The sequence below is a fragment of the Chaetodon auriga genome, chromosome 12, assembly GCF_051107435.1.
Source record: "Chaetodon auriga isolate fChaAug3 chromosome 12, fChaAug3.hap1, whole genome shotgun sequence".
NCBI lineage: Eukaryota > Metazoa > Chordata > Actinopteri > Chaetodontiformes > Chaetodontidae > Chaetodon > Chaetodon auriga.
The window spans coordinates 17,455,818-17,479,758 of NC_135085.1; the positions used below are offsets into that span (position 1 = coordinate 17,455,818).

Consider the following 23,941-nt stretch of genomic DNA (forward strand, 5'->3'; position numbering starts at 1 on the left):
GAGACTCATTGTGTGCTTGGTAAATTAGTTCTGCTTTTCAACACACTGTATTTGGTGCTGCACTGAGATTCTGTGAAAGGAAAAAAAAAAACAATTTAAGAGGGAATGCTACGTTCTTACTGAATGCAGTAATTGCCTGTCAGTGCTGACGTAGGTGTAACTTTCGTCCAGCAGGGGGAGCTGTCTCCTAATGAGTTGGTGTACTTTGGCCTGAAGGACTACAGCAGCTCCCTGCAGTGGGGCGTGGCCAGCCCCATTCTGCGCTGTGATGATGCTTTTGAGAAGATGGTCCACACTCTGCTGGAAAGGTCAGTGTGGCGTCATCACTGAGGAACCATGAACGCAGAGTGCTGCTAAGAAACAAGCATATCAGAAATGTGATAAGAGACGTCATAATCAGTTATATCTTTATGTTTATGACCCAGACATCCACACCTGCACAGCATGGTGATCCGCAGCTACCTGCTGATTCAGCAGTACACTGAGGCCATGATGGCTCTGACCTCTTCCCCGTCCCTGAGAGACCACATCACGCCGGAGACCCTGGCCATGGTGGAGGACCTGATCAACGCCCCAAACAGAGAGGGCTCCCAGGGCCGGGGCCACATGCTGCTGGTTCGAGTGCCCTCGCTGCAGCTGGCGATGCTGGCCCGGGAGCGACTAGAGGATGTGAGGGACAAACTGGGGCTCCAGTTGTGCTTCGCCGTCCTGCTGGGAAGCCCCGCCACCGAGCTCAGCCTGCCCAGAAACTTCACCAACCGCCTGCGGGTGAGAATGACATGAGACCACAGTCACATAAGGCTTTTCTTTTTAATGTGCTTTCTACGAAATGTTTCAAATATTTGTGCAGAGTTACTGTGGTTCATTCAGGCAAGATGTGAAGAAATCAGATCCATGACTAAAACACGGTTTGACACAGAAATATGAGATGATTGTCAAGGAATTAAGGAGTGAGTGTGAGTCACTCACCTTTTAAACTGAAAATAGAGAAGTTTCATTATGAAGTAAATGTTAATTTCACAATGTAATGACAATAGAATAATGACACCATTGGCGTTTAGATTGGTTCCCTGTAAGCCTCGCTCTTGCATGTAATTTTGTCTGCCACTGGGTACAATCTCCCATTAAAAAGAAGGCTTACTGGTGATCCAGTTACACTGGCACCCTCTCTATCTCCTTTCATGTCTCCATCTTAGATTAAATGATTGAATGAACTCACGTTTCTTCTCCTGCTGTTTGTTCTACTCCACCCTGACACAACCCTCTACCTCAGAGGTAGACTGCAGCGATGCATGCTCTCTAAACACCACTTAACTAAACGCTAAACATTATGTAATCATGGTGTTTTGCTGTAGGCGTGGAGAGGCTATGAGAATGAAGACTGGGTGCCGCACACTTATGAGGATCTGGAAGGGCTGCCCTGCATTGTCATCCTTACAGGGAAGGACCCTCTCGGAGAAACTTTCCCCAGGTAAGCTCAAACATCACGATACTCCATCATCATCATACCCTACTGTGTTTCTGTGTTGTATCAGCATCAGTAAACTATCTTAGATTAGAAAATAGAAGTATACATTAAATAAAAATCCAAATATATGAGCTTCTCTCACAGTTTTCTTCATGCTTTTACTCTTCTAGGTCTCTGAAATACAGTGACCTGCGTCTGATAGACTCCAGCTACCTGACTCGTACAGCCCTAGAGCAGGAGGTGGGTCTGGCCTGCACCCACGTGTCCATGGGCGTGGTCCAGGAGCCCACGAAGGCCATGGTCCCTCGGGATTCAGATGGAGAAAAGGCTGCTGCCAGTTTGAATGATGGAGATGAGCTTGAAAGACCTCAGAGCAACGGCAGCGCTGCAACCAGAACTTCTGGTGAGTCCCTGACCTCGCTGATACTGAATTTTAGGATTAAAGATACAAAGACCATAGCTGGCAGTAAGTTACATACTGGAGGGTTTCACAGATGCAGGCACAGAAACTGGAAGAAAAGAACTGGAAGGTGCATTGAAATGAGGCCCAACTTCAATCAATTGCAACTTTTACAGCTGTTCACATTATCCATCTGAAGGCAAATTGACCTGCATGCAAATGAGTAAATGATTGGTTTTACAGCAAATGTTGTCTGACTTTGATATCACATTTGTTAGCTTTAGAAACTTTGCCTAATTTGTATTAATTTTTCACATTTATTCTCTTCATGTCTCCACGCAGGCTCTTTGGCAGAGAACGGTGTCAGTTCATCTGATGTCGCCGACTCTTTCCAGAAGCCCTCCACCTCCGCCTGTCCACCTGAAGGTGCCGTCACCTCAGACGTGAGCACAGTAACACAGGTGTTCAAGCAAGAGTGCGATTCCCTGGGAAGCCAGCTCTCCTCCAACCCCCCCAAAACCTCCAAGGCCCCTGCCTCTCTTTGCTCCAGTTCCTCCTCTTCCTCCCCTTCTCCATCTTCCTCCTCCACCCAGAGGCCTAGCCAGTCCACGCAGTGCGGTCGTGAGCCTAAGCCCACCCGGGTGTCCCCGCGGACAGTCATCATGTCACGGGCGGCGTACAACCTGCTGGCGGGGGAGTCGGGGGGTCAGCTGAGCTCCTTCTCCCTGCTGCCTCAAGCAGATGTGGCCTGGAGCGGCCCACTGAGACCCCTTATCACCAGCAACCTGCAGGGGGCAGAGCAGAGCATGTACTACCGCCAGTGGACCATCAGCAGGCAGCATCACGCAGATTATGAAGCTCCACCTGTGCCACATCCACGGCGCCTGCTGCTCAGCGGACCCCCACAGGTAACAAAACACGCGCACTGCTTCCCCTCGAAGTGCACCATCAACTGTATTTCCACATGTGAATGATAACGTCGAACATTACAAAGAGAAAAGAGAAAGTAAGATTTTTATTTTACAATTAAAAAAACAAATTTTGAGTAAGTTATATGAGATGCTGACAAATTTTTGTCAGTTTCAAACTGTGAAAATAAAATAATAAAAAGTAAAATGTGAAAAGTGTTACTGTAACATTACAGATGTGCTTTTATTTTGTTAAACCTTCCTAGGTGGGAAAGACCGGTGCCTATCTGCAGTTTCTTCGCATCCTGTTTCGAATGCTTATCAGACTGTTGGAGGTAGACGTGTATGACGAGGAAGAGGTGGAGGAAGAAGGTGAAGATTGCTTGGACTTACTGACTCATCTGTCCTTTTCCCGATTCAGGTTCAGTTCTCATCTTTTCGTGTTCTTTTCATCTCCAGAAACATCAGAGGTTACGACTCCAGTAAATACCCAGTGGCCTGACATTGAGGAAGTTCGAAAGCTGCCCTTTGACCCCCACCCCCGTGACCCTAAGTTCAGGAAGGCCAGCCCTGTTTACACTGACAAGAAGCCAAAGTGCTTAAAAGGTCAGCACAAATATGCAAACACACGACAGCAGCAGAGTTAAACATGTTAATCTGCTTTTTGTAAATACAACATGGACATTCATTTAACATGAACTTAAACACTTTCAAAGCAGGAGTGTGAACATGTTTGATTTTTGCTATCTGCAGACGGAGACAGCCAAGCACCAACCAAACGAGAGACCAAGTCCATACGTCTGAGCAGGTTTGCTGCCCACAATGCCTTTCATCACTGTGAACAGTGTCACCACTACTGTGAAGCAGGCCCTGCCACACAGGTGAGTCCAGCATCCAAGACTCTCACCTGCTGCCTTCTTTGGGCTTGAGTAGCTTCAAACATTGCTGACTTATAGATGCACATATATATATCCTAACCTGTCAAAATACTTTGGCACTTGAAAGCTTGAGAGCTCTTTGCTCTCTGTCATCACGTGTAATGGTGATCTCTCTGTGTTAATAATGCATGTGTGCGTTGCAGCTGCTGGAGTGCACCTTCCATGCTTTCACCTTCTGCTCGTCCATGCTGGGGGAGGAGGTCCAGCTCCAGTTTGTCATTCCCAAAGCCAAGGAGCAGCACTTTGTCTTCAGTCAGCAGGGCAAGCACTTGGAGAGCATGCGCCTGCCTCTGGTGTCCGCCAAGGTTAGTTTACTGTGTACATGTGCGAGTATTTGTTTGTATAGAGGTGTGCATATGACTGGAGAGGCCAGGCGTGCTCATCTCTTCCTGCTAAAGTTAAAAACCGAGGTATCACAAATCAAAGTGTTCTCTCTCTGTCTGTCCGTAGGATCCTGATCTGCTAAAGAGTCCCATCTTCACCCCGACAACAGGACGGCAAGAGCACGGCCTGCTCAACATTTTCCACGCCATGGAAGGCGCCACTCATCTGCACATTCTGGTGGTCAAGCAATTTGAGATGCCACACTACAGGAAGTACTGGCCCAACCACATCCTGCTCGTCCTGCCGGCTATGTTCAATAATGCGGGAGTCGGTGAGCTGCTTAATGGCTTAATTAAACTCAGATGTTTTAACCGGGGATAGAAATAAAACTCCTCTGTGCCATCCTCTCCCTTCATGGATGCACGCAATTTGTCGGGACTCTCATTTTACTGCAAGCTTATTGCCATTCGGATCATTGTAAAAATGCTATGATCTCATATAAATTCTACATGTAGAGTTAGGCTAGACCAAACAATAAACTAAATCTCCCAACTGGACCAACTGGAGAGAGCACACAGCACAGTAATGAGACCAGATGTATGGCCTGCCTGAAATGGGTGTAACTAAAAAAAAAAATCTCTTAAATACACAGTAACAAGGATCAGTGAGTTGAAGAGTCTGTTTACCATTTTATCCATTTTGCCTAACGTGGGTTCCTGCTGATGTTTCTGTCCAGGATAGAGCCAGTGCTGTTTGTGCTGTATGTGAAACATGCATTTTCTGAGCAGCACAATGTAAAAGTGCACTTGTAAAATTTGAATGCCTGCACGGACTATGCAAATTTACTGTTCAGCTTTGAAGTTGGAACTGCACAACCAGTGCTGCGGGAGCTGGTTTTTATTCCCTCCTAAAGCGCTGGTTGAAGGGCATTCGAGGTGTAACAGTGTTGAGAAAGTATTAAATGAAAAACTGACTCCCTGGCTGCTGCCTGTTTAAGGTGCTGCCCGCTTCATGATCAAAGAGCTGTCATACCACAACCTGGAGCTGGAGAGAAACCGACTGGAGGAGCAGGGTATTAAGAGGCAAGACGTATGGCCTTTCATTGTCATGATGGACGACTCCTGCGTGCTGTGGAACTCCCACCAGTCAACAGACAGCAGGTAGTAACCGATTCTGATTTGTAAAATTTGCAGAGACGGGAGTTTCTGACATTTTAGCGCAATAATTATTCACATTGATTGTGCAGCCACCGACATATATTTCCCCAAACTGTGATGCCTAAAAAAATGAACATCCTCATGTTTTTATACCCTGTCCTCCTTTTTCTCTGTCTCTCAGTGAGACATCAGATGGAGGCTCGACCTTCACCAACGTATCTCTGAAGATGGTACTGCAGCATATGGAAAGCACACCGAAGATCTCCCTGTACGCAATGTGCGGCACACGCAAGTGGAGCAGCAGCCTGGCGCGCAGGGCTCCCAGCCACCCCTTCAGTCGGTGTCACCTCCACGAGTTTGTCATGCTTAACGTGGACCTGACACAGAATGTTCAATATGACCTTAACCGGTAAGTTACCGGAAGAATGTGTCAGTCAGTTTGGTGATTTGTGTAGTGTCCTCATGTTCTGACATTGATGTTTTGTGCATACGTACAGGTATAGCTGTGAGGAGGTGGACTTCAATCTAAGGGTGAACAGCAGTGGGCTGCTGCTGTGTCGCTTCAACTACTTCAGCCTCATGAAGAAACACATTCCAGTTGGGGGAAACAAAGACTTCCTGGTCAAACCTAAACTCATGGTGGGTGTCACGTTCAACATTTGCCCATTCGCAAGTGGGCTTCTTGTGAATTAAGTTTCTTTTTTCAAGCACTACACTGCTTTCTTCTCTCTCCAGGAAATAGAAAACCCCGCGCCAATCAGCCCATTCCAGTATGTTTGCGCCCCAGACAGCGAGCAGACCCTCCTGGACGCCCCGGCCCAGTTCCTGCTTGAAAGGTTCCTGCAAAGCTGCAGCCACAGACTCTTTCCGAAGGCTGTTCAGAACAGAAACAACCCAGTTCTGTCCATCGACAGCTACCTCAACATCAGCCCGGAGGTAAGAGCTCCCAGGAGGCTGCATCTGAAAGCAAGAGAGGAGGCAATTAGTGCTATCCCTTCATTTTAACTTGTTAATTGTGAAAATCTGTTTTGGGATGGAAGCGTTAGGGTTTGCACATACACTGTTGTTTCAGGGGAATCTTTAAGGTGTCAGCTATTACAAAAATAAGAGAAACCTGCTGACTGAATTAATTTCAAAGGCTTTTATAAGCTAAAGTTTGTGGAACAGTCACAGAGACCCACAGAGAAACATGTTGCACGTTTTCACCATCTGTTTTGCCAAGAACAGTGTGACCTGTATGCATGCACACGTGCAAGCCACGAATGCTAACAATGCATATTTGTACTGTATATTTGTGCATATGAGGTGATAACTGTCGACACAACGTCATAATGTGCACACCTACACACATTTTCGACGTTTTTTCTCCTGTAGTGGAAATAAATGATGACGCACAGTTGCACACAATGCAAACTATACATTTCGCTTGTAAAGACGCCCCTAGAAGCTCCCCGCGGCGATCATTAAGGTCTCATGATGAGGAATTTGTTAACTTGTCACCTAAAACTTCATGTTTCCTTTGGTTTGCTTGAGCGGGATGAATGAAGTGTATCTTGTTGAATCTTTTGTCACAGATTTCTGTGTGCTACATCAACTCTCGTCCACACTCCACCAACCTGAAACACCAGGGCCTGCTGTTCAGCGGCCTGCTGCTTTACCTCTGTGACTCCTTCGTCGTCTCCGGATTCCTCAAGAAATTCCGCTTCCTCAAAGGTGAATGATCAGTGCTGTCGTAGTCACTTGTGCAGCTTCTGTTGTTATTGTAATAGTTAAGTGTGTGTGTGTGTGTTGTGTAGAACATATGGACTGCAGGTATAGTTCAAACTACAGCGGTAGGTGAGTATATTCACAGAAAAGTACTGTTTTTTAAATACGTTTACATATCCTGATTTGTAACATGTGAAGGGGATTAATCCAGGGTCATTAGACATATCATTAAATTAGAAAAACATAATTAAACTTGTCAGTCTTGTCACGGGTTAGAGTTAGCTGTCAATCATAACATCACACCTCTTTTTAATAGCATCAAATGAGCCAGTTAAAACCAAACATCAGAAAACTTGAACATGCGTCAGTGTGATAGAAACGACCTGAAACGACTCTGACATCTACTTTGTCCAATGTCCCATCCGCTAACATGGAGCGTGCAGGGTTTATGACCTGTACTGAAGCTAGCCACCAGGGTTCACTTTTAGTCAGCTGTCACGTCATCTGTCTTGAGATACAGTCAATGATTTCGCACAGCACAGCCTCTTAGGGTCTGATACTCCAGGTCTGACCTATTTATCTCCATCACGTCCACAGGTGCCACTCTCTGTGTGATCAGCCAGGATCGAAGTTCCCTGCGTCAGACGATCGTCCGACTGGAGCTGGAGGACGAGTGGCAGTTCCGGCTGCGGGACGAGTTTCAGACAGCCAACTGCAGCGAGGACCGTCCCCTCTACTTTCTGACTGGCCGCCATGTTTGAATCTGAAGCATCCTGGGTCAGAAATGAGGATCGATTTGATTCCAAACCAGCCAGCAATCACAATTCTCGCCATTCCAGTGGAAGGTCAGAGGGGATCTGCTGGAGCACAAGATCCAATGTGCCCCAACAAGTGGACACATGGCCACCGAATATGGCTTTCCTTACATTTGTACTACCACAGTGCACTATGCCTGTGTTGCTGGGCTTGCCTCCATTTGAGCTTGTGTTCTACTGAGAAGTGCTGTGGGGGGAGAAAAAGCACAGCTGAAACTGAACTTTATTTGTTTTGTTGTTGTGTTTCACAAAAAAATGGACGCTCTCCGATCAATGATGTGACTATTTGAAGATTGTAGGTGTACATGGACTTTGACGGTATGGCCCGTTCTGGGCATACTTGTTTATCTCAGGGTTTTAAAGGGAGATTCGAGGGAGGTTGTTTCAAAGGTTTCAAGCTTTTCTCCAAGCTCACCGTGTATTTTTAGCATTAACTTTTGCTGGTACCAAAGACATCCTCAGCTGCCCCTCCTCTTTTCCTTTCGCTTTCCGTCTCAGCTGCTCTGCCTATCAAATTCCACGAAGCTCATTGACTATAAAAGGTCAGCTCATCACGTTAAAGAAACACAAACATAGAGGTCAGCCTGTATTGGATTTGCATCATTGAGAGTATCAGATTCGACTGCGATTCAAACAACAAGCGACCATTGGAGCTGGCACGCTTAAACCCCATATGGGGACCACTTTTCTCCTGTGCCTCCTAAAAATAATTACGTGGCATCGATAATCCATCTAACGAGTGTGGTTTTAGTTTTCAAATGACTTACACACAAATTTATCCAAAGACTTAATTCACAACTATAGAACGTTGTGTCCCTTCAAGAATGTAGAAAGTTAATGTTCCACTATGGGCTTGAATATCTAACTATGAAGCAGGTCTGTTGTCCAGACTTATCTGACTTGCCAAAGGGTTTTTTACTCATCTGTTAAGGTGTATTACCAACCAGACATAGCAACATGGAAGCAAGACTAGTTTAATGGTATGTTCTAAATGATATATGTTTTGTATTTAGGCATCTACTGGCTTAAATATTGGGTATTTTAAGCAGAATCACATTGCGCCAGTAAATGCTACATCGTAATCACTGCCAAATATCCTGCTACTGACTGTGCCTGGGATTTCACCTCCGAGTCGTAATGCTCCGAGGCTGATTGTACGCTGATGGTCTTGGTTACCACCCACATATTAAACTCGTAATCCGCCATCTATTGCCACCAAAACGAAGGGTAATCAAAGAAGCTTTACGTGCTGTCGAAAGCAGCTGACCAGATCATTTCATGTACTTGAAAGTAGAATGTTTTTATATGTTTCTGCACAGGGTTGTCCAAAGAATATGCCTTAAGTGACGTTTCATACAGTCACTGCTCATGTTACTTTTTTTTTGTTTTGTTTTTTTGACCAGTGAAATGAAGAAACCATTTAACTGTGAGGCGAAGAAATGTTTGTCCGAGTGAAGCAAAACGAAATAATTGGATTTCGGAACTACTGTACTGTTTAAAGCTGTGTTTACATTATTAATATATTATATCATCCCCTTAACCACTGAGGGTTACTGATGTTTTTTAGTCTTATGTAACTTTTGCCAGTATATTTTGGTCATGATGTCTTTCTGCATTTTATGTTATGTTGCAAAGGCAAGAAGAATCTACCTAGATGTGTCCTTAACCATATGTCTGTATCCCTTCCTGTTCTTGTGTTGGATTTTTATTGAAAATGAAAATCAGGTCCATGAGGGATTCTTATTTATTTGACAAGCATTTTGGACTGATAATCATATTGAAGTGTAATATTTGATTGCATGCTAAGCTCGCCTAAACCAAGGGAGTGTGTCCTCTTCAAAACCATCCATGAAGGCTTTGCACAAGACCCAAACGAATGATTGTTAGATCTACTGAATGTCGCCGGGGGTAGGGAATGTGAACTTGCACTATACAAGTTGCCAGCAGAAAAAAATATTTCCCACTATGAAATGAACCCCAAAATTCGTCCAAATATAAGACTGGTGATCAAAATGTTAACTTAAACTCCAATGGTCCATAGAATGTGTCTTTCTTTTTAATAATTTAACACTTAATATGCAACTTGCTCTCACAATCTTCACTGAAATGTGTTTGATAACCTTGTGTGGCCCAGTGTAGCCTTGGTGTCTGGGTGATCTACCTCATGTTTACCATTGTGGTTGCGGGCTGTGAACATTATGACATTAGAGCCATGTTATTGTTGTTGAAACTGTATGAATGTAATAAAATGACTTCTAAAATCATTTGTGGGTTGTTGTTTTTTTTGCCTACATTTGTATATGTTGGAAACAATGCAGTACACACAGCCACAGTATAACATACAGGACAGTTAGTTAATTAGATCACTGAGACAGAAATGTATATTCCCAAATGTGATAGCAAGCAGGGATTTGAATTTTGTGTTTAAAATGATGCACAAGACCTCTAATCCCTTTGACGGCTTAGGTTTAAATACTTCACTTCATTTCTCAAGTGCAATACATCATACGACATTGGTAGTTTTCTCATAAGAATATTGGCAGCAGTATTTTTATGGCATTTAGTATTTTTATAATCTGTACACAATGTACATATACATAACAATAAATGGTTGACAGTGAAGCAGCAGATGCCGAGATATTGTGAGTTTTAGTCTTTAATATAACTAATCTTAGAAATAGCTGGAACCTACATTTCCCACAATGCAACATGATTGTCTCTTTTGTTACAACTCCCTGCTGCCGACCAGTTGCCCACTTCTATCAAACTCTCTTTGAAGTCTCAGACTCAAAGATAACCCTGGCACCATCATCAGCCTTATTTCTGATGAAACTCTGGAAAGCTCTCTCCAGAACCACAGCAGACGTGATACAACTGCAGGCTGAGTAGTGCTCCTTGTGATTAGTAACCTGAACTGAAAGCGGTGAAGTGCCCCTTTAAGATGATTTCCATTTGTTTTGCTGTGCTTCCCATGCAGCTGCTTAGTATTTCAAAGTGTGTTGCAAAGTGCATTAATACAAAGCTTAAGCAGTGTTGCTGAGATGCGTGTGCAGCCCAGTCTTTAGCCTGTGATTAATAATCCTCTCACTCTCCTCTGCATCCACTCAGTCCCAGATCTTTTCACTCTGCTAAAGAGTACATCCCAGGACCTTGCTCCTTTCAGTCACCTCCTTTCCTGATGTTTGTCTCACCTCAGCGCCTGACCATGCACAACCACGCTCTTATCAAGAGCAGATATAGCTTTATAATGGATGCTATAGGCTCTTCTCAGGCTTCACTGTAAGGGCACAGGGGCATTGTTGGTCCAGGGACAGTACTATTTCAGCTCCTGCAAGGTAATATTAGAGCATACTTTCCATCAACCTAAAGCCCCTGTGCGATATAACACAAGGCTATTTTCAGCCAGCTGCAGTCAGGATGGGACAAGGAAGAGAGGTCAAGAGAGAGTGGCTGGCAGGCTGATTCTTGAACCTTTTAATTGCTCTTTGGAGAAAAGCAGTCAGATGTTGTCCATGAGGCCCAAGACACTTCTGTCTCTAAAGATTTTAGACGTCCCAAAGTGATTAATTTATGACAAGCTGGGGAATTCCAGTGCTTAAAAAGAGGACAAAGGGTAATTGACTGCTTTCTTTGGCTTCTCTCGACTATGCTGTAATTCAAAAGTTTCCTCGATCGATCGCATCGTTTGATTTCTTCTTTCGGCTGATATTTCAACAAATGCTATGAAGCAAAAAGAGAAAGTGTCTCCTGATAATTCCTCCTGACATATTTCTTTCAGTTATTCAGTCCTCAGGCCATGCAGTACTTAAAATTAAACTACTTTCAAACACTGATGATTAAAGTATGACTGAGCCATACCACTGTGAAATATCTTTTATTCTGCCTTAACATCAAGAAAATTGCTTGATTATTGATCTGTAACTGTATAATTAAGCAGAGTACATTCTCCCATGAGCAGAGGTATCAACAACATTCATAATACAGGGATTCCTGCCACATAATATCAATTTTCGTAGATGGTAAGCAACAGTAAATTACTCATCCCTCTTGGCAGTCTACTCTAATTACTCTCAGGCTTCCATAAACCATCTAGCTAAAACCAAAGCTCATCTGTCTGTGGGCTTATTGGGGGGGTTGGGGTGAAGGTAAGTGGAGTGCCGGGGGATTACAGTTTGCCTTTGGTGGATCACAACCACTACCGCAGCAATGCATATCCTATCAGCAGCTAAGCCTGTGAGCGTGGAGCGAGTCAATTCCAGGGACCAAAACCCAATACTGTGACGTGAGAGTAGAGGGAGCGTGACCCCGCTGTGACACGCTGGTCATGCAGCACAGCAGCTCCAGCGGTGAGACTGTCAAATGTCTCGAGTTCAGGGCAGGGTCTGTGAGCAGGGGTGGAGTCTTGTGCAAAGAAAGAAAGAAAGAAAGAAAATTGCTGACAAAAGGCAACTGCAGGCAATTATTCCAGCCTGCAGTTTATGGTCAGTCGAGCAATCCAATATACTGTTTAGAAGATGCATTACAAGCAGAAGCACTAGAGACAGCACACAAACGAACCTGGACTCTGTTTAATAATTTATTAAATACAGCATATTACACTCATGTTGATAATGTGCATATACTGGTACTTATACTATAGAGACAATTTTTTAAGTTTAAAATCTTATTGCTGCACATGTTAGACAGACTGTCTTCTTCTTCTTTTTATATTGTGTACAAAATGAAATGCAGCATCCTATGAAAAAACAAACAAACATGTCCTTTGTGCTACAGATTACGAAGTGGTGTTAAGGTTCAGGACATGATGACGCTGATGAGACACATGCTACTTGATGGACACTTGGCAGAACATACAGACACCAAAATTCCACAGGAACAGGAAGTCAAAATCCCTCATGCAGTGCATTACAGAGAGTCTGGCGGCCAGTCAGATCTGCCCGCTTCATCGATGCCAACTCATGCTCGGTAGCCAGCCCCTTGATCATTGTTGGCGACAACAGAAACAAACCGGGACCGACGGCCAGGTTCCATTGATGATACTATGCATCTTGTAAAGCAACATCCATCGCTCCAAGCAGACAATATGTACACTCTCTGTTTTCGTATGTGCATTACTTCATTCACATCACTGTATCTAGCACCCTCAGACTTCCCCATAATCATCTTCACAGAGAAAACCTTATGGAGTTCATACACTGCCCTGCTCAGCCTTTGGGATATACTTTCACATATCAAATGAAATGAAGTGCCTTGCATTAAGGAATTAGAGGCATGACAGATTCAACTAAAATAGTGCAATTTCACATTCCTTGTCATTAATGAATTATTCTCCATATTATACATTTGTAGAGCTATTTGGTGTGCGTAAAGGTAGAATGTGCGAAAAGTAAAAGTGCATGCAAATGGTTAAGGAAGGAAAAGTTTGACCTTATGGCAAACGTGCTAATTTGCTGCCTTGCTAAGAGTTGGATGAGAAGACTGATACCGTTCTCATGTCTGTATGATAAAAAATATGAAGCTGCTTATATTAGCTTTGCTTAGCATAAAAACTGGAAGACTGGAAACAGCTGCGTTGGCTTTTTGTGTCCAAAAACACAAAAAACAGGTGGATGTTGTTACCTTCAGAGTCAAGCTAGCTGTTTCAACCTGCTTCCAGTCTTCATGCTAAGCTACAATAATCGGCTGTAGCTTCCTGTTTCATGACCTGGCATTAAAGTGATATCAATCTTCTCGTCTCGTCTCCGCAAGAAAGCCAATACGTGCATTTCCCATAATATCAAACTATTACTTTACAGACAGGAAACATCCATAAGTCAACAGGTAAAAAGCATCTACCTTTAAACGAGGGAAATGCAGACTAAAGCAGAATGATGGACAAAACAAAATTACACATGAAGGAACGACGTATGAGTAAATAAGGACAATCCCTGAGGGCTAAAATCTAAAAAGGATGCTTCATGAGCAAAGACGATTGGATTTTCATGTACAGTACTTGTGTTAACTTCAAAAGAAAATAATTGCACAAGGTCATCGATTTTCTTTTTTTCTTTTTAGCTAGCTACTGCAACTAAACAAGATGGGCACAGATTCGGCTTTTCAACAGTGAAATGAACAGCTATGCTTGTTTTTTAATAAGCATATTATCGAGAGCATGATTACATACAATGACTCGTTAACTGTACGGAATAAATAAATGAATGCCGAATGCAACACAAACGCTGCATTCAATAAGATGTGCCATTGAAATGAGAAAGAATGTTTTTTTGCTTGTGGCAGGAGGAAGAATGGGACGGAAGGATGGAGGGCAAAGATAAACAAAGTGAATTGAAGGAAGGGAACAGGCAGAATAGGATTAGGTAGGAAGGGAGAGATGAAGGGCAAGGATGAAGGAGGAAAAAAAGGTCAAAGAAAGGGATGAAGGAAGGAAGGTAGGAAAAAAACAAGGAGGAATGGAATTAGAAGTGGAGGGAATAAAGGATGGAATGCAGTAAGGAATGATGGATGGCAAAGAGGAAGGAAAAGATTAAAGGAAGGAAGGAAAGAGAGGAGAAAGGGATAAGAGAGAGGAAGCAAGGAAGTAAAATTAGAGGAACACTTTGTTAAGTTCTCTTATCAGGAGAGGTCTTTGAGTCGGCTGCCTTGTTCGATGACCGCCTTCGCAAACTGCTTGAAGACTCGGTCCATGTACGTGCTCTGTCGAGGCCACAGGCCCTCCAGGAAACCAATATGGCCGCCGTGGCAGGTGATGAGCAGGGCCAGGTTGGGATTCTGCTTCACCGCCTCCACTGGAATGGCTGCAAAGGAAACAACAGGTCCTGTTTTCCTCCCTCTGGACTCCACTCTCATGCTCCACGCCACCATATTAGCAGTGCCAGCAAGGCGAAGGGAAGTCAGATTGCATGGAAAATCTAGTGAGGTAGCCGGGGCTCACCATGAGACGGGGAGAAGACATCATCAGCAGCGTTGAGACACAGCATTGGCACCTGCACAGATTTCAGCCTGTGGACAGGACTGGCATCGTGGTAGTAGTCATCATTGGTGGGATAGCCAAACATTATGGAGGTGAACCTCTCGTCAAACTCTCGAATGGTCCTCGCCTGTAGGGACACAGTAAATTGATTAAATGTCGGCTACTTCGTTTAATTAGATTAGCATTTATGGCGTTTACCCTTTAAGTGTCACTGAAAAAAATCCCAACCTTCATGACATGATCGATGTCGTAACACTTTTCGAGCACTGGTCTGTGTCTGCGGGGGAGATTAAACATAAAACTGTCACCGACCACTGTTAGATAAAATGATTTGTGTCTGAAAATGTCCCTCATAAACGCTGACAAGGTTGTAACAACACAATGAAACAACAATCAAGCTTTCAAAGTCGAACAACAAAAGCATTACCGTGCATTAGTATGACTGTAATATATTAAGGGTAATATGTACATTGTGTTAATGCTGCCGGGCTGCTTTTACATGCTTTGTTCATCTGCTAATCAACATATGAAAACTATAGAGGTAAAACACAGTTATTGAAGCTGGTGAAACGTTCCTCCCCTGGCACTAGCAGCGAGTTAGCTGCCGCGTTAATCCCGCTCTGGCCCCGGCTGACCTGTGCACGGAGGCTTGTAGGCAGCTGGTGAGGTAGGAGTTGAAGAGGAAGCGGTCCAGGGGTTTTTCCAGCGAGGCGGTGCACTCAAACACATCCCAGCCCGCTGAGAACACTACGACCCCTTTCAGACAGGTTTCCCGGCCCTTGCGCCCCAAGTAGTTGGCCAGCATCATTCTGAACATGCAGAGCGGGCGAGAGGGAGGGACAGATGGGGAAAAACAGGGATTGGAACATGTTCCATTTCTGACCAATCCTTCACTTCATGGGATTAGTGTGCTGCAGTAAAAAAAAAACAAAAAAAAAACACCTTCGTTGGCACTGCTGCACTGAGCGACTGGGACCATACTGAAGCACTGACTACAGCTCGACTGATTCTGGACTTTGGGTATTATCACACAGACCTGATGCATCCTTTGCCTCTCTTGTCCTTTCGGTAACATTCGGCATAAACCAATCACAGAGCAGCTGAATGAGTGAATGCGAGTGAGTTGTGTGTATTAATGTTGGAGTTTAGCTACCACAGAGTCACTGACAGATGTGCAAAGTTGTCTTGTAAAGCTTTAAGTCACGTTATATTGTTAGCAGCGTCGCCGGCACTGAAATGTCCAATCAGCTGGTAGTGAGTGGCTTCATTACCCGCCCATTGATACTCCAGCAGCCATGACAGGAGCGGCTTCATGAGTCCTCTGGATGTGCTCAATAACAGTCTCCAGATCCTCTGTGTTGGCCGCACAGTAGGTCCTCGGGGTCTGCGTGGGACAAGAAGACAATACAGCGTTAGTTGCAGCTCTAAATCAAACAGTAACATGACATCGCCATAAAAACATGACATCTGTCTCCTAGTTTGAGACGTCTTTGTCATGACAGCCTGACACTAACCAGGACGACATAACCTGTCATCAACATACTGTTATCACACTCAAAGGAAATATTCAGCTTCATGTGTTAACAGTACACTGAACTGCACTATGCGGTGAGTTTTGGCTATTTTTCTTGACTACAGTGGTACAATTTGAGCTAATCATTAAAATGTCATCCAGTTTTATTGCACTGTGAAATGCATTTGCAAGATGTCATGAATAAATAATGCAAATTTGTCATAAAAACTCCATGTTCATGACAGGTGAGGTCATGTAAGTCTTATGCACACCCATTCAAATAAAGCGGTCCCTTTTAACATTTAAATAGTGACTATGCGATCGCTAGTTTCTGCTTTTATGACTCTGCTGTGTGTATTTTTCACTGTCACAGGTATGAAGCATCTTTCCCATCGTCTATAACTGTCTACAAGTGTGAATGGAGGATTTATTTTTTACTCTATAACCTCCTGCATATCAGTGAAATATATGTATTTTTTTGCAGGCCAGCAAAGGGTGAATTCTTAATCTTATTCTTTAACTTGAAAAATACTGGAATATCATTTATTGAAGTATTTCTGCCTGTGATGGTGCAGATGAATGCTGATGAACACCGAGCAGCGTTGGAACCGTTTGTCAGGCAGAGCAGGTTACTTAGCATTGTAAAACTCTAACTCGAAGGCGCCTATTTAACGGGCCCAGTTTCTCAGGATGCTGCCGACTCTTCAGCTCTTCAAGGCCCGTCATTAAGATTCAACTCAGGCGAAGTAAACTCCTGTTTTTCTGCCCTCTCATGGTTCCTCCAAAGGGCCTGAACAAGTTCTGGACTTTGCAGTGAAACAGCAAAACTTTGATTTGGAACATAAAAAAGATGTTTAAAAGACTAATATCAATAGTTGGGTGAAATATGTGAACGAGCACTGCAAAGCCACTCCACAGGGAGGTGTCATGTAATAGGCTGTTTACAGGGTTTAGAAACAGGGCACTAACACTCAGGGCGGTCTTTGAGGCAGGGGGCATCTTTCACACAGCGGGTCAGTCCAAAGCGTCGTCCAGTTGAAACAATGGACGATATTCACACTAACTGGACACAGAGAAAACACTCACAGGGGCGTACACATGCTAAATCATTTGCACTGAATACAGCACAATTCCTGACTGCAATGAGGGAGAAAATTCCCTCCTTACCACCAGAACTTGATACAATGCCAAGGTTACAGAGCTCAAACTTTGTCTGAGGGGTCAGCCGAGCCGACTAAACTCTGGATATGATGTAGAACGCGTGTTTAAAGCAAACTCCTTGCTTTAGTTGCACTTTTACCCTTTGTCTTTGTCATTAGCGGCTGAGGCAGAATGCGACACAGACAACAGCAGGACACAGATGAGCCACTGATTCAGATTTACACGCGCTAAGAGGAACATTAGATTGATTGTGGGCCACCCCCGCCTGTAATGAAACACCATTTGTGCTTCAGATGAGCTCTCTGTATGGTGGTGATGGTGTGATTAGATCAGGGTGATACAGTCGTACATAAAGACTGCGCCTCTGTTCCAAAGCGGACACGTACCGACAGAGAGGGGGAGACGTGAAACACAGTGGGCACGCTAGGCGCTATCAGAGCTCGGGCCCATCTTGTTGGCTAAATATACCCGCGTGTATGAGGACAGATTAAGCCAGGTGTCAGAACAGCACGTGCTCGGCGGGGTCATATTTCCGCGGATCGGCATTAAAATACAGTATCTGCCTGCAACTTAATCCCTGCTGTGCGACAACAATGTCTGTGCAGCATCCGCTCAGGCTCCCTGTGGGCTGTGCGACACGTGTGGAACAGACGCGCTCTGTGTGCTGGCTGGAGCAATGAAAAGGACAACTCTGCTGGGATATGTGAAGACCAACTGTCCCCACGTCTGCCTCTCTGAACAGGGGACGAGACAAATGAAGACATGAAATGACAAAGAATGACAGGTTGAAAGAGGGTCAGTTCTTACCAGCAGCATTTCACCAGAAACCCCTCTGTTGTTGAATACCACACATCTGAAATACACAAAACAAATACTCCTATGAATCATTAGAGTCTCCTAAAGGATCCCTTTAATCACTTCATCTGTTGATTGTAATTGAACTTAAAGCAAAACTGACCAATATTCCCTAGTTCCAGCTTTTAACCAAATGTAAATAATTTCAGGATTTCATTGTCTTATGTGAGTAGAAACAGAATATCTTTGAGTTTTGGACAGCTGGTGAGACAAAATAAGATATCTGACGACATCCGCGAGGGCTCTGGGAACTCGCGACGGTCATTATCTGCTGGCATTTTATAGATCAAACAATAATAATTAAGGAACGCTTATCCAGTGACTGTAACTGGACAAAATAAGTAGAGCCGATGAATCAATGGGTCAATCAACAGATAATTAGCAACTATTTTTAGAATTGGTTAAATGTGTTACTCACTCATGTACCAGCTAATCAAATGTAAGAAATATTCTACTTTATTCTATTCTATATAATTGTAAACCAAATGTTTTGGGGTTTTGAGTGTCTCCGGGAAATTGTGGTGGCATTTTTCACGATAAATCAATGATGAAATGATTTGTTAACTGCAGCCCTATTCAATCAAAAGCATGTGCACAGGAAAGAACAACACTCAGAGGCTCTAGTAGCCCTACACTTGTTAGTTTTATTGCTGTTGTCACGACGAGTCACAAGTGTCGACTTTGCGTGTTCAAAGAAGCACGGTGGCCCAATCTCCTTTAAAGAAACCTTCCTTCCTTTAAAATAAACTGGGAACATGATGAGGCGTGCAGAGCGGCACAGCTGTGGGAAGAGCATTCTGTTTGTTCTGCAGAGCAAAAGCATCAGCGTCCCTCCTCGCCCCACATCTCTCGCCAGTCATGTATTATCTGGCGGAGTCAGACTTGCTGTTTCTATCGGTGTAACCCAGCAGCAGGGCGGGGCTGGATGGGATGTTGGGCAAGAGGACGGGGAGGTGTGTGTGTGTGTGGGGGGGGGGGGGGGGGGGGGGTGCTTAAACACACACTGCAGCATAGACTCGGAAGCTGGTCTGGGCTAAGCTGCAAAGCTTGTACCGGGATAAGCTGTAATTCATTAAGCTACACAGACAGGGGTGAGGGGTGGAAGATGCTGAGTTTGCCGGCTCTCTTCCCATGCCTTCCCAAATCTGGGTGAAAGAATGAGTGCAGAGAACACAGTGAAAGGGCCTATTGCAGAAGGGGGGGGGGGGGGGGAGGGGGGACTGCCTCCCTCTGCAACTCTTCAAGCTTGTGCTACGTTTGGCTATTTACAAAAGCAGCTCTTGACACAAAGCTGAGCTGCCCACTTTTTTTCTGCACTTCACCTGAAATAACCCCAAACTCCTGTCACTCATGCGCACGTTGTATAAAAGTTACAGAACGGCTGCAGAAGCGGGTGTCGGGTTTTACCTTTTAATCAATATTGTTATGACACACGCTGACTTTGAATTGATAAAATATCTGTACGCAAGATGAAAGGCAAATTAGAGCATGAGGCACAGAGCGTCAGTTGTGCGTTTTAGTGTCCTGAGTGTGTGCTCAGCGCTGGACCTCAGCCAGGGTCTCCGGCCAAGACCACCCACCTATAGCCCAGATCCCGGCTCTGTTGGACCATGTGCAGGATGTAGGACTCTCGGCTGGTGCCGGTCAGACCGGGGAGAAGGAGGACTGTGGGCCTGGTGGCGGGGTCGGGATGAGAGAAGCTGTCGTCGTTGTCAAACCAATCCAAAGAGATCTGTCCTCCATCTGCTGCCTTAATAAGCTCACTGCAGAGACGAGCGGGACACGCAACTCAGCAACGAGGATCCCTCTGAACATTATCCTCTATCTGTGTATTTTCTATTAATTTGTCTCATTCAAACACATGCCGACACTCAAGCACACACGCACAGGACCAAAACAAGTGCTAAAACTAACATTAGATTTGGTTTGAAATGCATATCTGCTCTCTGGATGTTCATTAAGAGCTGTTTAAATACTCCTCACAATTAATACTTTCTGTTCGGTTCCAGGTAACACGATTACTTCATTGTATCTTCCACAAGCACTGCCAAAGGGGAACTGGATATGTGAGGAGAACGATCACTGACAGCCGCCTCATTTCCCTTGTGATCATCTTGTCGGTGTGCTTTGCAGCACACAGCAAGTTAAGATAAGGAGGAGGGCATTGCACCAGTGGGCTCTTATGATCAATCAATTTCTGGGCTATACAACCCGTAGCCTGGCAGATGAGGTCATTCAGTCCCAGCGCTAGTGCATTTTAAAACCTGCACTGCACACACACGCACTCAGACACACACACACACACACACACTCAGCAGCAAGTGAGCTAACTTGGCCAGCCAGCGGTACATCAGCATGAAATTACAGAACCGCCATGAAATATACACCTGAGGCTCGACTTTAAAGTCAGCGTGGGCCAACCCGGAGTGACCGGCGCACAAAGTGGGAGGGAACCTGGTGTTAATCCCCCGTTCGGACAATGAGATGAGTGGCATGTCATCAGGACAGCCAACGACAAATAGGATAGTTTCCGCGGTGTCTGTCCTTGGGTCAACCTTGGATAACTTCATTACGGGAGAGGACGTCCTGGCGTCCCCGGAGGAAACGTGATAACAATTACAGTCAATCTGACGGTCAGTCTTACCACCTTCTGATAACAGCCAGTCGCTGTGCGTTATGGGAATATCTGTCTCCTTGACTAAGGAGGCCGTCAAAAGCAGATGCAGCTTGAATGTGCCTGGGACAGACAAACGATGAGACGAACAACTCAGCTGAAGAATTAAAAACGTGGCTTTTGAAACACACCAAAAACAGTACCTGTATCGACTGATTTTAGATTAATCAGTTTTAATTTTTGTGTTAACATCACATAATACTTGTACAATTTATACTGGACACACACGTGGAAATTTGGGAGTGTCAGAATACAAATAACATGAGGATGTAATAAGAATAAATAAGTAATAAATAGCATTAATGAAAAATAAGCTGCTCTTAATTAATTTAAATCTCCTTGATGAGTGCAGGGGGTCAGGAACGCAGTGCCAATTAATCTTCAACACAATGTACAGTATCGAGGAGCAGGCAGGGCGGCCCGGGTCAGCATCGTGGCACAAAAGATCTCTTTCTCCTCTGAGCTTTTGAGTCCCGGCTTAGAACAAGACTGGGATTTGTTTCCAGTTGTGAAACTGGTATGAAAGAAATGAAGAAACAGGCAATGGCATTTTCTCCACGACAAAGTGGAAGTTTGATGATGAAGCTTTTCGCTGTGGGCATGGAAAATTCTGCAGCAGTGTTTAATCACTCTCGAAGGCTTCAACAATGAAGCTGTGACTATGTCAAAGGTGAACTTCCTAGCTCATATGCTTCACACTTACCTCTTATTGGATTTGACCTCCTTGACTAACGCTTTTTTAATTAGATCAAAAGTGCGTCGGCTTGCGAGGAGAAATGAAACGGGAAAAAGTAAAAAAAATAAAATAAAAAAGTGTGATGGGTAATCAGTATTTCAGTCACGGTGAGGACTTACTTTCTGTAGACGACCCCAGGTTTGGCTGTGACAAAGGGTCTCAGCAGAGTCTGAATGCGGCTCTCCCAGCACCAAAAGGTGGGGTAGTAGGTCTCTGACACTACGGGACATTGCTCCCTCAGAAACTGGTAGAACTTCTTACCCCCGGAAATGAGCTGTGGCTTCTGCAAAACACAGGTGAAGGAAGCGTGGCATGAGTCAAAAAAGTGACCTCTTTTTTCTCCTCCTAAGGGATTAATTAACGTGACATAGAGTAGAGCCACGACTGGAATAAAACATCGTTCAGCTCTAAGACGTCTTCTTAAATTGCGTAACTTGTTGCCTTATTGTCTCTGAAACTTAACACCAAATCCTCTGATGCAGCTTTCATAACACGTACGAAATAACACTCAGAACAGTTGAAATTTCAGTTGCAATACATGATTAAAATTGCAGCATCCAACTGTAATTGAAGGGTTCGTTTACCAAAAGCTGCCACACTCTGTTTTTATCCCTTTTTCCTAAATCGTGTTTCTTTGTGTGTCATCAGTCAGACTGGTGTTGTTGTGATGCCTCAAATGTTTCCATTTTCAGAAATCATGTTTTTTTTTTTGTGCACTCAAGGGAATATCAATAAAACTGCTGCTGGTTTATTTACTTTAAGAACGGCTTTTATCTGCTTTTGCAAATCAACTGAAAACAAGGCTGTTTCTGAGAACCTCAAGCAGTCTGAAGTAAATGATGTGGACACATCTGCATGACCCTGCTGTTGAGGTCTCTATCACACTCGAACATACAGATTATAAACATTAGGCATGCATAATGAAAATCAACTGTCTTATACATGTTATAGCATGTTGGTACATTGAACAACACAGATTTGATACATAATTTGGTCTATTAGCCAAATCTTTCTTGTTGGGCTAACTGGAAAATGCTGCATTCAACCCAGTTCATTTCACTGAAGCTCAATTCAAACAGATCAACGTTTAATATAACCTAGTTATAGTTTTGCTCTATTGATATTTTAATGCAAAACTCATACATGACAGACACACTCAAAGGGTGATTAATTATTACATAAAATCAACGCTGAGTCTCCCAGCATGCGTTACATAAATCCATCTACCGGCATGTCAAGCTAACGTACAGTAACATCAATGTTAGCTTAGCTTAGTCCAAATGGTCATTTAACGGAAACTATCTTGCTATGAATTAATTTAATGTCACGTCTGTTACATAAAGGCGGCATGTCTGGTGGTTCATTTCAGGTCAATATGCTGATTAAAACGTCTTGCTGCCTGAAACCATCCCCACATGTGCAGGCGGTGTAACGTTAGCTCACCGGCGGACAGATGCAGCCTAATCGAAACGTGCATCGGTGAACGCACCGGTCAACCACCTTTACTCGCATGGTGGCGATGATGCTTCGTCATAAAAAGCGCAAGTACCCGTTTTAATTGACCGTATAAGCCAAACAGTCCCTTTAAAACAGCCGGTGTGGTCATAAACAACACGTTCACGGTCCTTACCTTCGCTACTGAAATCAGATAGTAGCAGGTGTACGCTGCGCTAAAGCCCAGCACCAGAGAGAGTCCTACGCCCGAACCGAACAGCCCAACTTTCACTTGATTTTCCAGATAATGTGACAGGTCCCTCGTCAAAATGTTGAAATTGAAGTCCAGCGAGATCATTGCAAGGTCCCTGTTGTCACCCGTACTGTAAGGACAGCGGCCAGCTCGGTTCAAAGTCAGCTGTGTCTGCCTACGAGCCCACTGTGAAGGAGACAGTCAAGGGGACCCGATGTGGGGAAATATATGTAGCAGCGAGCGGTGGCGCTCTCTGACCGGCCATCAGTGGAGGCGCTCCCGGTCCGTCCGCCGCCCCCTGCAGGCAGCAGAGGTGAGGTGCACCATGCGGGGCTGCGGGCTCAAGCATGAGCCTGGAAGTCTTCCAGTCAGTGGGACACATCCTCAGCCAAAGACAATTAGGTAGGCATTTGCAAAGACAGCATGAGCGTCATTGAACAACTTCAGCTTCTGAAAAATGATGATGGATTTCCTGCAGCGGTGGTTCACACCCACTGAGCAATTTTCCATTGACTGGACGTCTGAATGGTGCAGAGCCATCCAGGCGAAAATCAGGTTAAATTTGGTTCAAAAGTGAATGTTTAGACAAAGTCTCTTGTTACTTTTCAACTTATTCTCACCAGGGTTT

General features: G+C 44.4%; 2 protein-coding genes across 4 annotated transcripts in view; one reads left to right on the forward strand and one right to left on the reverse strand.

Moving 5' to 3' along the window:
• Window positions 1-9,981, forward strand: part of greb1l (GREB1 like retinoic acid receptor coactivator) — a 41,270-nt gene extending 31,289 nt beyond the window's left edge. For all 3 annotated transcript variants that reach the window (XM_076745655.1, XM_076745658.1, XM_076745656.1), the window contains exons 18-33: window positions 172-308; window positions 426-768; window positions 1,356-1,471; window positions 1,639-1,871; window positions 2,211-2,776; window positions 3,043-3,148; window positions 3,236-3,382; window positions 3,530-3,657; window positions 3,858-4,019; window positions 4,165-4,369; window positions 5,036-5,198; window positions 5,377-5,604; window positions 5,693-5,834; window positions 5,931-6,131; window positions 6,770-6,908; window positions 7,500-9,981. In XM_076745655.1, coding sequence (XP_076601770.1) covers window positions 172-308; window positions 426-768; window positions 1,356-1,471; window positions 1,639-1,871; window positions 2,211-2,776; window positions 3,043-3,148; window positions 3,236-3,382; window positions 3,530-3,657; window positions 3,858-4,019; window positions 4,165-4,369; window positions 5,036-5,198; window positions 5,377-5,604; window positions 5,693-5,834; window positions 5,931-6,131; window positions 6,770-6,908; window positions 7,500-7,663 — 3,180 coding nt within the window. In that variant the 3' untranslated portion in view covers window positions 7,664-9,981. The remainder of the gene's footprint in view (window positions 1-171; window positions 309-425; window positions 769-1,355; window positions 1,472-1,638; window positions 1,872-2,210; window positions 2,777-3,042; window positions 3,149-3,235; window positions 3,383-3,529; window positions 3,658-3,857; window positions 4,020-4,164; window positions 4,370-5,035; window positions 5,199-5,376; window positions 5,605-5,692; window positions 5,835-5,930; window positions 6,132-6,769; window positions 6,909-7,499) is intronic.
• A 2,299-nt stretch (window positions 9,982-12,280) lies between these two features.
• abhd3 (abhydrolase domain containing 3, phospholipase) lies at window positions 12,281-23,628 on the reverse strand. Its single transcript, XM_076745056.1, has 9 exons — window positions 23,257-23,628; window positions 21,746-21,909; window positions 19,797-19,979; window positions 18,169-18,214; window positions 15,959-16,071; window positions 15,323-15,496; window positions 14,916-14,964; window positions 14,649-14,814; window positions 12,281-14,511 (listed from the first exon to the last, which is right to left on the reverse strand). Exons 1-9 carry the CDS (start codon window positions 23,416-23,418, stop codon window positions 14,330-14,332), a joined length of 1,239 nt encoding a protein of 412 aa, XP_076601171.1. The 5' UTR covers window positions 23,419-23,628; the 3' UTR covers window positions 12,281-14,329.
• Window positions 23,629-23,941: the final 313 nt, after the last annotated feature.